This window comes from Ursus maritimus, unplaced genomic scaffold (genome assembly GCF_017311325.1).
Source record: "Ursus maritimus isolate PB19 unplaced genomic scaffold, ASM1731132v1 scaffold_4, whole genome shotgun sequence".
Taxonomy (NCBI): Eukaryota; Metazoa; Chordata; class Mammalia; order Carnivora; family Ursidae; genus Ursus; species Ursus maritimus.
The window spans coordinates 8,858,627-8,875,185 of NW_024426552.1; the positions used below are offsets into that span (position 1 = coordinate 8,858,627).

At 37.9% G+C, this 16,559-nt stretch overlaps 1 protein-coding gene across 1 annotated transcript in view; it reads right to left on the reverse strand.

Moving 5' to 3' along the window:
• Positions 1 to 6,384: 6,384 nt before the first annotated feature.
• Positions 6,385 to 16,559, reverse strand: part of MORC3 (MORC family CW-type zinc finger 3) — a 41,969-nt gene continuing 31,794 nt past the window's right edge. The window contains exons 15-17 of the mRNA XM_040620979.1: positions 13,710 to 14,598; positions 12,212 to 12,369; positions 6,385 to 9,559 (exon numbers count right to left, since the gene is read on the reverse strand). Coding sequence (XP_040476913.1) covers positions 9,406 to 9,559; positions 12,212 to 12,369; positions 13,710 to 14,598 — 1,201 coding nt within the window. The 3' untranslated portion in view covers positions 6,385 to 9,405. The remainder of the gene's footprint in view (positions 9,560 to 12,211; positions 12,370 to 13,709; positions 14,599 to 16,559) is intronic.

The following is a 16,559-nucleotide window of genomic DNA, read 5'->3' on the forward strand; positions in this document are numbered from 1 at the left end:
AAAAAAAGGAAGGAGGGAAAGAGAGAAGGAAGGAGTGAAGGAGAGAAGGAAGAAGGTAGGAAAATGTTTGGAGGAGACCTCAGACTTTTGCACCAAGATTACTGCAAGTGATTCCAGCTATATCCACTTTGGGCCCCAAGCATTGATTTTAGCACAACTGCCTTACTCTAAGGGGACCACAGTTATTTGGTCTCCTGAGAACTTTTTTATAGTGAAAATTAATATAAAGGGAGTAAATCTTAATCTGACTTCAAAAACAAAGATTTCTCCGAATGCACTTTACTATAGCTTCCTTTTCTAAGTGTGACTGCTCTGGAATAAAAATCTGAAGTCAGAGTACGTTCTAATAAAACATTATTAAAGAACAGGAAAGAGGAGTTCACTGAAAATTTAACAGCAGAAATTGAAAGTTCAATACAGAGTTAGGAAAAGATATTGAGCAAATTTTATTGGAATAAAAAGAGGGAAAATAGGAGAAAAGGAAAGTAAGAAATTGAATGCACAGGACCTAGGCGAGCACACTGCTGGTACAAGTGTAAAATGATACATCTTGCTGCGGACTGAATCTTTGGGTCTCCCCTCCCACCCAAAAATTCCTATGTTGCAGCCTTAATCCTCAATGTGATGGTGTCTATGGGTGGGATTTAAGGGGGTAATTAGGTCTGGATGAGATCATGGGGGTGGAGCCCATCATGGGATTGATGCCCTTATAAGGGGATGATGAAAGTCAAAATTCTTTCTTCCTCTCTCTCCCTCCGTCCCCACCCACCACCCGTCCCAGGTCTCCAAGACAGGAGGAAGCAGCCATCTGCAGACTGGGAAGAGTCCTCACCAGATACCAGATCTGCCAGGGCCTTTATTTGCAGACTTCCTCGCCCACAGAATTGTGAGAATTTAATGTTATTTAAGCCACTCCATCAATGGTACCTTTGTTAGATCAGCTTGAACTAAGATACAAATACTTTAGGAAACATCAGCAGTTTCTTTAAGTCAAAGATTATGTCTATCCTATGGCCCAGCAATTTCACTCTTTTTTTTTTCTTTCAAGATTTTATTTAAATTCAAGTTAGTTAACATATAGTGTAGTATTTGTTTCAGGGGTAGAATTTAGTGATTCATCGCTTGCATATAACAGCCAGTGCTCATTACATCGAGTGCCCTCCTTAATGCCCATGACCCAGTGACCCCATCTCCTCACCCACCTCCCCTCCAGCAACCCTCAGCTTGTTTCCTAGAGTTAAGGATCTTCCACTCTTAGTGTCTATGTAAGAAAAAATGAAGGCAAACTTGCAGGAGAATGTTTATAGCAGCTTTGTTCATAATAGCCCAGATTGGAGACACCAAATATCCACCAATTGAAGGAAAGATAACCAAACCGTGCCATATTCATACAATGGAATTCTATTCAGTGATCAAAAGGAAATCTTGCAACAGCATGGTGAAGCATTATGATGAGCACAAGAAGGAATTATTGCAAGTGATACACAGAAATGGGATAATATCGCAAAGAAATCCTATGGTTAGAAGTGATAGTGGTATTGATACACATATGTATGCATACATATATGTTTATTGGGAAAAGCAAATAACTATATGATATGGTTAGGAACCAAGATTTCCAGCAAAAGAGAAAAGACTAGAAATCTAGATATATAAAATCTAAGAAGATGAATTCTCTAAATTGGCAGTATTGGTATGTATTCAATATATAGTTTATCTTAAAAAAAAAAAAAAGAATAGGATTTCCTAGGGCAGTCCACTAAAAAGGCCTAGAAGAAATCACCAAACCAGAAGCAATGAGTGTATCTGTGCCTAGATTATGGTCTCTAAATAGCATTTCCCCTGAAAAGAACCACCTCCCTGGAGGAATGGCTGTTCACAGGTCTAGAACAGGAAATTTATTAGACGAGCTTGAAATACTTTATTATACCAGAAAGCAAGAAAATAATCAAAGACTACTAGGATTATGGAATAAGGACATAGGAGCCAATTCGAAGACCTGTAGCCAAAGTGAGACAATTTAACATTGGAAAATTGCCACAGTGGATTGAAACACATTAAATGCTAAAATTCACCCATACATAATGATATTAACAACAACAAAAAGCCTCACTGGTTACCTTTGGGAAACAAGGCATGAGCCAAATATTTATCCTTCCTGCTCTATATGAACTATATGCCTTGGGATAACTAAATAGGTTTTCTTTTTAGATGCCCCACAATTCAGAAGGAATGATAAAATAGAAGTACCACCATTTCACAACCCCTAGTAAAATAATAGACCTAGGTGCAATTATTAATGGATGCTAAAATCGTTAGGTGAAGACTGATAGGGAACTTTATAAAGGATCGTTTAAGATGACAACACGTGAACTGAAATAATTAATATAACAAAAAGGGATGAATGTATATAATGCACCTCTTGGTGTGATGCAGCACAAAGAACGTAATACCACCTACGAAGGATTCTTCCAACGAAAGCAAAATAAAACCAAAGAACTTGAATCTGATTAACTCTGTACATCTACCAGCTTAGAGGAGTACAAGATTTTCCTAAAAATTAAGTGATATCAAAAATGAGGAGAATTCTCAAAGAAAACTGTTCTGATTTCTTCAACAACTATAAAGTAAGGAAACAGAGGAAGAAAAACGTACAGATGTAAAGAAACCTCAGAGACCTATCAACCAAATGCAACTTGTGGATTTTGTATGGATTCCAACCTGAACAAACCACTTGGGAAAATAATTATGGAATGACCAAAGACATTTGAATGCTGACTAGATTTGATATTAAAGAATTATTAGGGGTTGCCTGCGAGGCTCAGTCAGTTAAGCGTCTGCCGTCGGCTGGGGTCATGGTCCCAGAGTCCTGGAACGAAGCCCTGTGTCAGGCTCTCTGCTCAGCGTGGAGCCTGCTTCTCCCTCTCCCTCCGCCTTCTACTCCGCCTCCTTGTGCCCCCTTGCTCTCTGTTAAATAAATAATTTCTCTTTTAAAAATTGCTGAAAGAAGATATAAATAGATGGAAAGACATCCTATGTTCATGGATTGGAAGACTGCTAAGATGTCAATGGTACCCCAAATAATCCAGATTCAGTGTAATTCCTATCAGAATCCTAATCGCATGTTTTGTAGAAATAGAAAAACCTGTCCTAAAATTCATATGGAATCTCAAGGGACCCTGAATGTCCAAAACAATCTTGAAGAAGGACAAAGTTGGAGGACTCACACTTCCTGATTTTGAAACTTACTAGAAAGTTACAGTGCTCAAAATGGTGTGGTACTGGCATAAGGACAGACATAAAGACCAGTGGACTACCCAGAAATAAACCCTCATTTATATGGTCAATTGATTTTTAACAAGGATGAGATGATTTTTCAATGGGGAAAAGACAGTCTTTTTCAAAAGATGTTGCTGGGAAAACTGGACATCCATGTGCTCAAAAATGAAGTTGAAATCTTACACCATATACAAAAAATTAATTCAAAATGGATTATGACCTATTAGATATAAGAGCTAAAACTATAAAACTTTCAGAAGAAAACAGGAAAAAAATCTTCATGGCATTGGATTGGTCAAGGATTTCTCTTGGATAGGATACCAAAAGCACAGGCAACAAAATAAGTTCAAATTTACCAAAACTAAAAACTCAAGACTGGAAAGACAAGCCACAGAATGGAAGAAAATATTCACAAATCATGTATCTGATAAGGGACTAATATCCAGAATATATTTTTTACAAAATCATATCCTGCAAATCAACAGCAAAAAATAAACAAGCAAGCTAAAAATGGGCAAAGGACTTTAATAGACATTTCTCCAAACATACAAATGGCCAGTAGACACACAAAAAGAAGCCTAACATCACCAGCCATTAGAGAAATGCAAATCAAAACCATAATGGAAACCCTTCACTCATTAGATGGCTAATTAAAAACAGAAAAACCCAGAAAATTCGTGTTAGAGAGGATGTGAAAAAACTGGAACGCTTCTGCATTGTATCTTTGTGGAAAATAGTTTCGCAATTCCTCACTTACATAATTACCACATAATTCAGCGATTCCACTCCTAGGTATGTTATCCCAAAGAATTAACAGTAAAGACGCAGATACATATCCAACAACATTCATAGCAGCATTATTCTTAATAGTAAAAAGGTGAAATCACTCCAAATGTCCAAGGACAGATAAATATCAAAATATGGTACATACATACAATGGAGTATTCAGCCTTAAAAAGGAACGAAATTGATAAATACAAAACATGGATGAGCCTTAAAAATGTTATGTAAAGTGAAATAAGCTGGACACAAAAAGACAAATATCCTGTGATTCCACTGATATGAAGTACCTAGAATAAGCAAATTCATAGACCGAAAACAGAGGTTACCAGGGGCAGGGAGGAACGGAGAGTTATTGTTTCCTGTATACAGTTTGTTTGGGATGAGAAAGTTCTGGAAATGGATAGTGATGGTTGCAGAACAATGTCAATGTACTTAGTGCAACTCATACTTAACAGACGATTAAATAGGAAATTTTATATTTTTCTGCAATAAAAAATGAGTTAATATTTGTAACACACACATGAAAAATATTACGGAAGGTGTTTAAGTAAATGGGGGTATAAATAAAACAAGATTGACCTTGAGTTGAAAATGTTGAAGCAGGGTGATGGGTACATGGGAGTTCATTAGAATAGTTTCTCGATTTTTTAAAAAGATTTATTTATTTGAGAGAGAGGGGGGGGGAGAGAGGGAGCATGCGTGCACGAGCAGGGGGAGGGACAGAGGGAGCAGACTCCGGCTGAGCAGGGAGCCTGACACGGGGCTCCGTCCCAGGACCCTGAGATCATGACCTGAGCCGAAGGTAGATGGTTAACTGACTGAGCCACCTAGACGCCCCAGTTTCTCTATTTTGGTATAATTTGGAAAGTCCCAAAACAGAGTTTAAAATATCTGATACTGAAAAAAATCAATTTAAGAACACAGCAAATTAGTGTGAAGTGAGGAACTATTGTTTGAGTGATTACAGTGAATAGTGTAGAATACTAGGATTACATATTTTATAACATAATTATGTATTATAATTACTACTTAATGATATATAAGAAGTTATTGTGCTAGACCCCTGTGTTTCCCTACCAGGAGAAGAGGTAACAGGTGTAGTTACGTGAGACCGTGTCACTTCTCTTGCTGTTGGCTGGTTAGTCAACTCGCACCCCTGGAACTCAGGATCTCACAGCAAGTTTCCATTCGGCAGTCCATGAACACCTCTCCCCCAGAACCATCTGCCAGAGGTTCTATAGCAAACTGGCAACAATGCTCTGCAGTAGCTCAGCTACCTCCATGAGCACATTATAAACACAAACTACTTTAAGTCGGCCTTGGTTTAGATCACAGTACTGACTTTCAAAACACTGGCCACAACTGTCAACAGCATTTACCAGGAAAACCATAGATTAGCAAGGCTGTTGACTCACATACTTTGTGAATATAAAACACCATTACATTTTGTTATGAAGATTACAGCAGAATTCTGGATAGTTGCATAGTGAAGACACTCATAACCTAAGTATTAGTCTGGTTGGGGTAAAAGTTACTGAGTCAAATTTAAACTTGTTCTATATAGTGTTACCATGATATTGAGTCCCGACTGCTTTGCAAGAAATTCACAAGGAAGCCTTGGGTTAAACTTGTACATGTGTGAAATAGAAAACTGCCTTTACGCACAACTCATGATTAGAATGTTTGCGTACAAAACTAACTTACTGGAGTTGTGACTCACACTCCAGTCTTAGAAGAGCTAATTCCTTCTCTGTGACTGCACTCATTTAATAACCACCTGTGTCTGAATGGCTTGATTTACCAAGACTCTCTCCTCTGGTCTTGACTTTCTCCCTATGGGCCAGGATATAGAAATTAACTCTGTGATCACAAAATTTAATTTTAAGTATCACATATACAGATGTCCTTCTACACCAGGTGGATATTAACAGCATTCCTTTTCTGAACTGTGGCCAATATAAAAAAGACAAATATATGGAAAAACATAAACCCAGTGGGTCTCTCACTCCTCTCCAGTATTTGAGACAGTGTACAAAGATTTAACCTACTGTGAATTTCCTGAAAGCTAGTTGTCTGGGTGGTGTTTGTGGCTACATTAGCACAGGCTTTTAGCTTCTTTAAAGCAGTTAAGACAAAGAACCCAATAGAAAAGAACAGGCAAACAACATGACATAGTACACAGAAAAAAGAAATTACAATGGTCAATAAAACATGAAAGCATGTTCAACTGAGACAAAGAATGCAGGCTGTCATTTTTTTCACATGTCAGATTAGTAAGTTTGATGGAGAGAAGAAAAAAACACACTCATACATTTTTCATGGGAGTTTAAATTCATTTTTGCATGGTAACATTTATTAAAAGTTACATAGCATACACCCTTTGACCTATCAATATTCACTGCAAAGAATTTACACTCTGGGTATACTTGTCAAAGTGTGTGTGGTGTGTACTGATTTTCACGTAGTGTATTTTGTAATGTCAAAACATGAGAAATAAATGAGTGTTAGGAGCATATGCAGATCATAGAATGTTACCAAACCTGTTTAAAAAAGTAACATGGAAATGTCAAGATAACCAATTATATAGTGTACCACCTTTGTGAAAACTTGAGATTACAAATATATAATCAAATATAAAGATACAAAATTGAATATAAACTGAATGCATATATATGAATGTGTATATGTATGCAGCTAATATTTTCTGGAAGGACACACAAAAAGCAACAGTGGTTAAATTTAGGGAAGCAGTGGGTAAGTCTTTTCACTTACATTTACATTTCTAACTTGGGCACCAACTCTGCTTCCCTTTCCCCTCCTTGCTCGCCCCAGTGAGAAAGCGGCCATGCAAATCCGGAGTTTGCTTCAGGAACCCACTGAGTTCAACATCTGTAAACAATCATCACCGGAAGGTAAAGATCAATGGTTCTCAGCTCTGATGCCACACTGGGAGGCCTTAAAAAAATACTGGTATCTGGGCCCAAACCCAGACTCTGACTTAATTTGTATGGGGTGCATCCTTGCAGGGGGAGTCCTAAAAACTCCCCAGGTGATTCTAATAGGCAGCCAGAGGTGAAAACCACCAGATGTATCACTTTAATTATTCTTCAACGACAAGTAATGAACTAATGGGCTCTTGATCGAAAGAATTAAGCGTCTGAGACCATAGGCAGAGTCCCCAGCAGTACCTGCCCACATTAGGAATTTGAGGCCTAAACAAAAGATATAACAATACGCCACACACCACTCCTGCTGTGTGAATGTTAATGACAGTGGGTCCTGTTTGCAGGGATTGTGGACTATGCTAGTTTACTTCCTCACACTGTTTTTGTTTTAAAGTAATAATTAGTTTAAACACCACTGTCCTCCCACTAGCCTTTTACAAATTTAACTTAACAACAAAAGATAGATATCTCTACCTAAATATGATACATACATGAAAGCCCATGTTGTTGTTCTGTTAAATTTTGTTAGCTACATTTTCAAACAATCGTATTTTGACAGTATTTTCTTAAAGGATGAAAAATATGTAAGTACTTCCAAAGAATTGATATAGCAAGCAAATTTACTATTCCTGTGACTAACTTTCCTATTAAAAGCAAGGTAACAGCCATATAAAAGATATATTTTTGCAAGAATATAGCTAACTCAAAGGACGGGAAAAACAGCAAATTCCAGAAAGAACTGCTACATAAATATTCACAAACTCAGACATGCTCTACATTGTGGCTATCATTTAAGCAAGGTTTCTTTAGGCTAAATGATTTACAGAAGAAAGTCTCTTCTTGAGTGTAAAATACACGTACACACGCACGCACACACTCTCTCAAGATGAGCTCAGTTTTTAGAGTCTTAATGGAAACTGTCTTGGTCTCCTGAACAGAACTTGTAATTAATACAGATTTTAAAATGAGCTCAACTTGAGGGTCTTCAGTGGACAGTTTCAGTTTCCAAAATATAATCTGAATATAGAATTCTTTAAAAGTAGTATCTGAAGAGTTAGCCATCATATATATTTTTATTTTATTACAAGATATTTTAAAATTTGGGCAGATACAATTAGGACAGAAAACCAGCTTCATACCAAAAATACACTTTCAATTACTTTATCAAGCAAATAAAAACAAACTTCATTTATTTGCTTTTTCTAGAAGTTAATGTACAGTAAAAATTTAATATTGTATATGAAAGACATGTAATTAAGCATACATACAAAAGAAACATGTATTGAATGTTCAGAAACAAAAGTAAAAATAAATAGCAATGATAAAACTTTGAAAAAAAATAATGCACATTTCAGTTGTGGAAAATATGATTCTTAATTATATATACACAGTTATACTTAATAGAAAGCCATCTCTTTAAAATTGCACAAACAAGGGACCAATAAAGCGTAATTTTTATGGCATGTAATACTATAATCCCAGGGCAGTTTGCTGCTTACCTCCAGGACATAAAACACTTAGCTCTTAATATAATGAAAAGTATCTGTACTGTTTGAGAAAGATTGTCTTCCTCAACTCTCACTAACCTGTAGTAATCCTACAAAAGGCTGTACAGGAAATTTCACAAAAAGAAATATTAAACAATTATTGTGCCCACTCCATGCTGACTAAGCAGCCAAAAATGGGCTTCAAAGTAAACGTGGTGGAACATTTAATATTTTTGATGCTTTTTTATACTAAAGATCATTTCTTTGTTCTGTAAAAACACTGCATTTAACTATGATTGGCAATCTCAGCACAAGGAAAATCCTGACAAAATGGATGGAGAGTTTCTGCTTACCTTAATTCCATGAACAAAATATTTTAGGAGATAAGAGTTTATAGAAAAGAAACATTAATGATCAGTTCACTTACAACTTATCAGGAGCGTAATTCCATTTTTTAAAAATCCTGTTTAAACTTTTCTGTAAGAAAAGCAAAGGTAACATTTCCATTTGTATATGGCACGGCCCTCACTTCAGAGAAAAATACACTTTGGGAACCAGAAAAAATTGCACAAAGGTTAAGGGCAACCTGAAAAGCTCTTGGTGAAAAACACTTAAGTCCTCTAGGGTAATAAAAAAATATGTGCAGACTTAATTACAGTATTTACACTTCAAAACAGAATCATGAGTTAGCTGTTCAGCCGTTCAGTAAGAATGATTCTAAGGAATTTCAAAAGGTGTGGTAAGTGCGCCCACAGTACTTGTGACCACACTTGAATGCATAGAATACAGTAAAGATCATGGTTCTTCAGTCTGTCACCTGTCATATCTATAAAACAAAAGTGTTTCCATTCTGAAAGCTATACAACCACAGGACTGAACAAATATTTTTATTTTCTCACATAAAACAGACTTTAAGTACTACTGATTTCACTCATTTGTTCGACAACTTGTCCTAAAATTTCATCAACCACATCAACGTCATAATTCACTTGCTGAAGATCGAGATCAGGTACAATCATGGCCAACAGCTGTCCTACGTTAACTCGAAGAGATCGAAGCTTGAGGCTGCAAACACAAATATTACGTCTATTAGATGAACATTACAACACAGTTTAATATTCACGTGGGGCCTCAAATTTAAGCGAAACAAGAATTCACTTACTTTAATGATCTGTGATTTAACTTAATAATTATCTCTTGGTAAGTAGAGTGTTTTTCATAAACCTAGTGGCTCTGTTTGGTTCTAACTAATATGATTTTAACTTGCTATTGGAGAAATCATGGACTGCTAAAATACATATAATTACAAAGTGTTATTTATAATATAAAATATTGTCACCTGGAAAACAGCAGTGATATACTAGTGAGAACACTGGTTTACAGAGTAAGAATGCATTTCCCTGAATTTCAGCTTTTGAAGAAAATAAAAACTGACCTGTTTTCTAAAACATGTTCTATGAGATAGCTACCCTTGTGTGAAAGAGAAATGGTTCTGTGGTCAAGTAAGCTTACAGAATTTTGGGCTACATAATTTTTTTTTTAAAGATTTTATTTATTTATTCATTTGACAGAGAGAGAGAGACAGCCAGTGAGAGAGGGAACACAAGCAGGGGGAGCGGGAGAGGAAGAAGCAGGTCCCAGCAGAGGAGCCTGATGCGGGGCTCGATTCCAGGACCCTGGGATCATGCCCTGAGCCGAAGGCAGACGCTTAATGACTGAGCCACATAGGCGCCCCTGGGCTACATAATGTTAAACAATTTTTTAAATCAAGACTTTTCTGAACCTTTCACATATGCTAAAGTTCACTGATGATCCATTTTACTATGTGTTTATAGGGAATGGTGCTTTACTGAAAACACTGGGAATCCCTGGATTAGATGATCATTATCATTCCTTCTAAATTTATACACATGTATATATCTGAATATCAACATCCTACACTTTTTTTTTTAAGTCTAGATGGGACCCAAACTCACGACCCTGAGATTAAGACCTGAGCTGAGATCAAAAGTCGGATGTTCATCCAACTGAGCCACCCACGCACCCCAACACCCGAAACTTTTTGAAGACCTATAACCATTCAGCAGCCTTTGCTTCAAAGACTGAGTGAAACATGGGAACTGAATGTTAGTTGCTCTTATTCTGCCCCTCTCCCAAATATAAGCAGCCCAAGTTTAGCTTAGATACTGATCTAAGATACTTGTCTGAAGAGGCAAGATATTCATCCCTAAGTTGACAATGCACAGTAATGTGATTTAAAACCTGTTTTGTGAGCTTGGATTGTAAGATTCCATTGGTCCCTGGATAAAAGTTTACATCATTCCCACTCCAGCCATTTTTTTGTTTAAGCTTCCTCACTCATCTTTGACCAGAGGCCCATGGTTCAAACACTTTTCTGCTTTGCTTTCCAGAAGTTGTTATCCATCCTATATCCTTACCAAGAATGTCCCGAATTCTTGTAACCACAAACTATCTGAAAAGTACATAAAAGACTCGTATGACCCAGTGATCCTCTTCATCTCATTTCCTTTAAGTCTTTTGATTGTCCCTAGCTAATTTTCCTATCTACGGGACCTGCCGCAGATTCTTATTTTTAGTGTACAGAACAGCACTGTCCAAGAGAAATACTGTGAGCTCCATACGGAGTTTAAAATGTTCACACAGCCACGGTCAAAAGCAAAATGCAGCTGTAAATTGAACTGCAGTTCTATATATTTAACCCAGTGTAACTAAAATATTATTTCATCACAAAATCAAAATACTATTATTGAGGTATTTTACATTCTTTTTCTTACTAAGGCTTCAAAATTTTATTTTTTATTTTATACGTAAAGCACATCTCAATTCGGACTAGCTAGATTTCAAGTGTCCATAGCCACATACTCCTATACTACTTTGGAAAGCACAGGTTTAAAAGATCAGTTTAAATAAATAAACAAATAATCGATCATCAGTTACCCAAACGTCAGTAAGAGAATTATTTGAGATTGTTAAAAAGTTTCCAATTTAATAAGCTGCCCTGCGGGCCAAGCATCTTCATTTTTACAAGCACCACAGATGTTGTGGTTCCCATTGTGAGAAACACCACTTGGGATTTTCTTCTGACTGTAACCCTCTAGACTTTTATGTACTGCTCTACTCCATCTCCATGAACAGCTTTACTGAAACCCTTCAAAAACTTAACTTAAAAAACAAGGTAATAATATAATTGATGTCAAGTGAGGATGGTAGGAGATGATTTTTCAACAGCAGTGCCTTTTAGGTTTGAAGTCATGCTGTATGAGCAGGAAGAATTGCCCAGTTTTAGGCTTTAGTGACTACTTGCGGATGGTAAGTCATCAACACACCAAGAGCACCACCATCCCTTCCCACCTGAATGTCTGCCTCCCCCACGCTCAAAATCAAAACAAAACCCCAAGCCCATTTTATATATTACTAAGATAGGGTATTGTCTTGTTTTACAGAACTTCTTCCTACTGATCACCTGTACTACAAGCAATTTCTAGTAATTTTGTGATTACCTAAAAGTTGACATTGGGGATGGCATGTAGTAAAATGAGGACAGAAAACCATAAAGAAATGGCAAGTACAAAATTAAAAGAAATCCAGGTGAAAAATTAAGTTTCATGAAATAGTCCCTTGTCTTCTAGTCATGGCCAAATTCACCACGTTCTTTGATATCTAACTCAATTTGCACTTTTCCCCATGTAATATTACCTTTCTCCATCAGTGTAATTTACAGACTCCTCAATGTTACTTGAAGTTGAAACATCTGCTCCTAACTGCTGATTTGTAGATTTTAATTGTTCAATTTCAGTTTTCAGTTCTTCACATTGTGAACGGATTTGTGATTTTTCCATTTCCAGTAATTCAACCTGACAAAAAAAAATCATAACTGTAAAATTAAAATAAACTTAAAAATTAATAAAAATAAAACTTAAAAATACTAATGCTAAAATTAAACTTAAAAATACTAATAATGACAAAGTACAAATTTAAGCTAAGAAATGGCGAAAATCCTGCTTGATGAAAATTACCATCAAAAGAGGGCAAAAAAACCTACCCACAATAGCTTTCTGTAAACAAAGCTTCATTTTAGTTTCACCTCCACGTCTTGTCACATTCAAAGAATATGAAATGTTAATTACCACTTGACTGTAAACAAATGGTACCAAAAACTGGAAAACCAAGATAAAAACGCCTAAATTACATCGACGTCACAGTGGCTTTCATTTCTTGCGCATTCATCACCTCTAAGTTATAACCGAAAGCTCATATGGATTTTTATATATTTTGTCATCTAACTCTAAGCCAATACATCAAGATGAATGTTTGAATGAGCTTCCAGAAGGAGCAGTACAGCACCATCCTGTTGTTTCCAAATTCTTTGGAAGAAAAACCCTATCAAATACATTAATACAATTATATAAATACATGTTTCTAAAAGGGGCTCTCCAAATCTGAATGGAGGGTATACAGGGGCTACTACCGGTCTCCTAACATCTACCATTTTTCTCCTTCCTTCCTCAGTAGAAGGACCCCTGAATAAACACTACACCATATTAGCCAGGTGACTAAGTTCTGACGGTGGAATATCAGCAACTTTTAGGAACCTCGTCCCTCGTCTTTCCTGCTGCTTGGAACATATATAATATGAGGACTGGACCTGGATGCCACCTCTGACCATAATGGCACGCTGAGAAGCGAAGCAACAACGCAGGAGCCTGTTGTCTTGGATGCCTGTGGAACTGTCACGGTTCTATAGTGTTTTCTGTCACCTGCCAATGGACCTAATCATAACTAATACAGGGTGCATCTATAAAATGAGGACACCATCACCTACCTTGTACGGTTATTGCAAGGTCTATTACTAATGGATGTGACGTTCCTTATATTTAGCAACTGACTGGCTCAGTGGGAATGAGAACAGTATTTGGACCAGGACAATCCTTCATTACACAGCAATTTCCAGTATGCTACAGGAAATTACCATACCTGGTCACCACCCATTAAATTCTAGCAATGCCCATCTCCTCAACACACATTTATTTCCATGTGCCCCAGGAGGACCAGTCCCCAGCTGAGAAGCAGCAGGGCAATACATAGTCAATACTTGGAAATATTAAGTAATTTATTCCAATCTAGCAACTGGCAGTTCTTTGTGGTTTAGACACTGTGGGACTCCGACTCTCACCATGCGGAATCACACACTCACCTCACTTTTATACTGGTCCCTCTCCACAGTGCACTTGTCCAGCTGTCTAAACACGTCATCAAGCTGCACAACCATTTCGTCCACTTCACTTTTGCTCTCATTACTGGCACACTGACTGCATTCAGCCTTCACGTGCTGCAAAGCACTACACTGTTTTTTCAGCCTTTCTATTTCCTCCAAAGCTTGCCGATACTGAGACACCACATGGTCTGGACTTTCAGATTTGCCATTAATACTTTCAAGTAAAAACACAGCATCAGTTTCGGTAGACTGATGGCAAGTTTCCTTCTTCACGTATTTGTCGTTCATTTCCAGTATCCTCTGCTGTAACACTTTGATTTGGTCAGTAAACATATTACACTGTCTTTTATAATTTTCTCTTTCTTGGGTAACTAGAAGCAGCTCATTTCTCAGTTCATTTAATTGGCAACTAGCATCACCCGCAGATTTATCAAAGGTTTCCTGGGTTTCCTGTGTCTTCCCTTCGGCTTCCACACAGGCTGGCGGCACGGCAGCGTCATTTCGCGCATCTATCTCATCCTCAAGCGCTTCTTCCTTTTTAACAACTACACTCGGGGCTTCAGTCTGGGTGGCCGCAGTAGTGCCCTGATCACACCTGGATGATGAGACGCCTGATGAACCAGTCTGGGCACAAGGTTCCTTATCAGCCACAGGCTCGACCTGATGACCACTTTGCTCAATGTGACTCTGTTCTGACTTCACTTCGATGTCATGATCTACCGCAGGTTTGGGAGTACTGTTTTCTTCTAAGATGATGACATCTTCATCATCATCATCTTTATAAGCTGAATTTTCAAATGCTTGATTACTCAATCTCCGAGTCTTGGCATTCAAAATGGAGGAACGAGTAGAAAGTCTCCGTTTCAGGCTGGAAATAAATTTAATATATAAAAAATAAGACTAAAAAATACAGAAATGAACAAAATAGATGACCTTGAAGTAATCAATCTTGAAATTCTAAGAAATGTCCGTGCTCATTTAAAAAAATGGTTACACAGTAGTGCTCGATTTAAGGTCGAGAGGACTTTCTCCTGTACAGCCAAGGAAACAATTAGACTACTTAGCTTGCTTAAAAGTAGCAGCTCTGCATACTGCCAAACATCCCCATCCCTTCACTTGATGTCCTCTGGGCACCTCAATATATACACGGCCAAATGGGAATGCCACCCACCCCCCCGCCCTGGTTCTGCTCCTTGTGGTCCAGCGCTTAGGGAAGGGCTCTGCTGTTCCCATCTGCTCATAATAATATTTATCAATGCTTGATGATCAGAGGTGAGCCACAAACCAAACCAGTACACCCTATCCTTCCATTTTCTTGGCATTGAAAACTGCCTCATTTCCTCATCAACTCAGTTTTCCGTGAATTTACCACCAATTGATACTTTTGGCCTCCCTAAGCGGGTTATCTGCACTGGTTTGTTGTTTGGGCCCTAAGTGTGAGCCCTCCCCTCCCCTCCATCTCAGGAAAGGTTCTTCTGTTTCTTGGCTTTATTCTCTCAAATCGAGGGGGCACAATCTCCAATAAAATCTTGAGAAACTGTACACAGGACATAAAAAATGTGAAAGGTTACATGATGAAAGTGTCTTTACTCACTTCTCAATTTTATTGCTGGCTTGGTTTTTATATAGACTTCCAGGTTGGAAATTACTTTCTCAAACTTTAGAAGCAACATTCCATTGTTATGTACCATTTGGTGTTCCTGGCATTCTGATTCCTGATCTTTTTGAAGGTAACTTGTGTTTCCCCCTCCCTAAAAAAACTATTTTCCATGGTGTTCGAAAACTTCATGTTTCTTAGAATGGATCTTTTTCCCGATGTTTTTGCTGTGTATTTAGTGGAAGTTAAGTCATACTATTTTCTCCCCTTTGTTTTTTCTGATATCCCATCCTGAAATTCCCTTATTCAGATGTTGGCCCTCCTGTACACTGTCTTTTCCTTTTTCTACCCTCTACCTACTTACCTTTTCTAAGAAATGTGTTTGTTCCACACCCACCCACTCCCAGTAAATCCCACAGGGTCTCCTCTATTCCCTAGTGATCTCTGTTTGTATACCTAGTGATGTCTGCCTATCTTTACATTTCAGGCTGAGACCGACTAGAAGCAGTGAGGGCTGGCCCTGTGATGCCAGGGGTGTTCCAACTGTCAGCACCACCCAGGGTTTTTCCCCTGGGGCCCCCATGAGGGGAAGTACGGTGGGAAGAGTTCTCAACATTGAGTACTCACTTTCCCTTACCCCTCCTCTTTCAAAACAGTGGTTCACCCACATCTTCAGCAGTGAAATTGCTCCAGAAGGAAAACATCCTACCTCCTCACAGAGGAGGAAAAGCCACATCACCAGACTTGGCAGGTTATGAAGAGGTCTAAAGAACTACTCTTCCTTAAGCTCTCAAACAAGCCTCCTGTTCTCACCCATTTTTCTGCCTTAAGAAGTACCCAATACTTCTGAATTTGGAGCATGCCTGGGTTCCATGGAGTTAATCACTTAACTGGGAGCTGCCCTATTATTTTTCTTACAAGGCTAATTCCCATGTCTTTCTCAAGACTTAGTTTAGGTGCCACCTTTCCACAGTCTTTGGCTTTATTTAAAGCTTATATTAAAAAAAAAAAAAAAAGCAAAAGAGCTTGTATTTTTCTCAAATTCAAATTTCAAATTCTTCAGGCTTTAAAAATTAATGAAAAATTTCTCTATTTTCTTCTTCCACTTGGATGGAATAAATCACTTTAAAGAATAAATTCCAGGGGCACCTGGTAGCTCAGTTGGTCAACTGTAGGACTCTGGAATTCAGCTCATGTCAGGATCTCAGGGTTGTGACACTGAGCCCCCCACC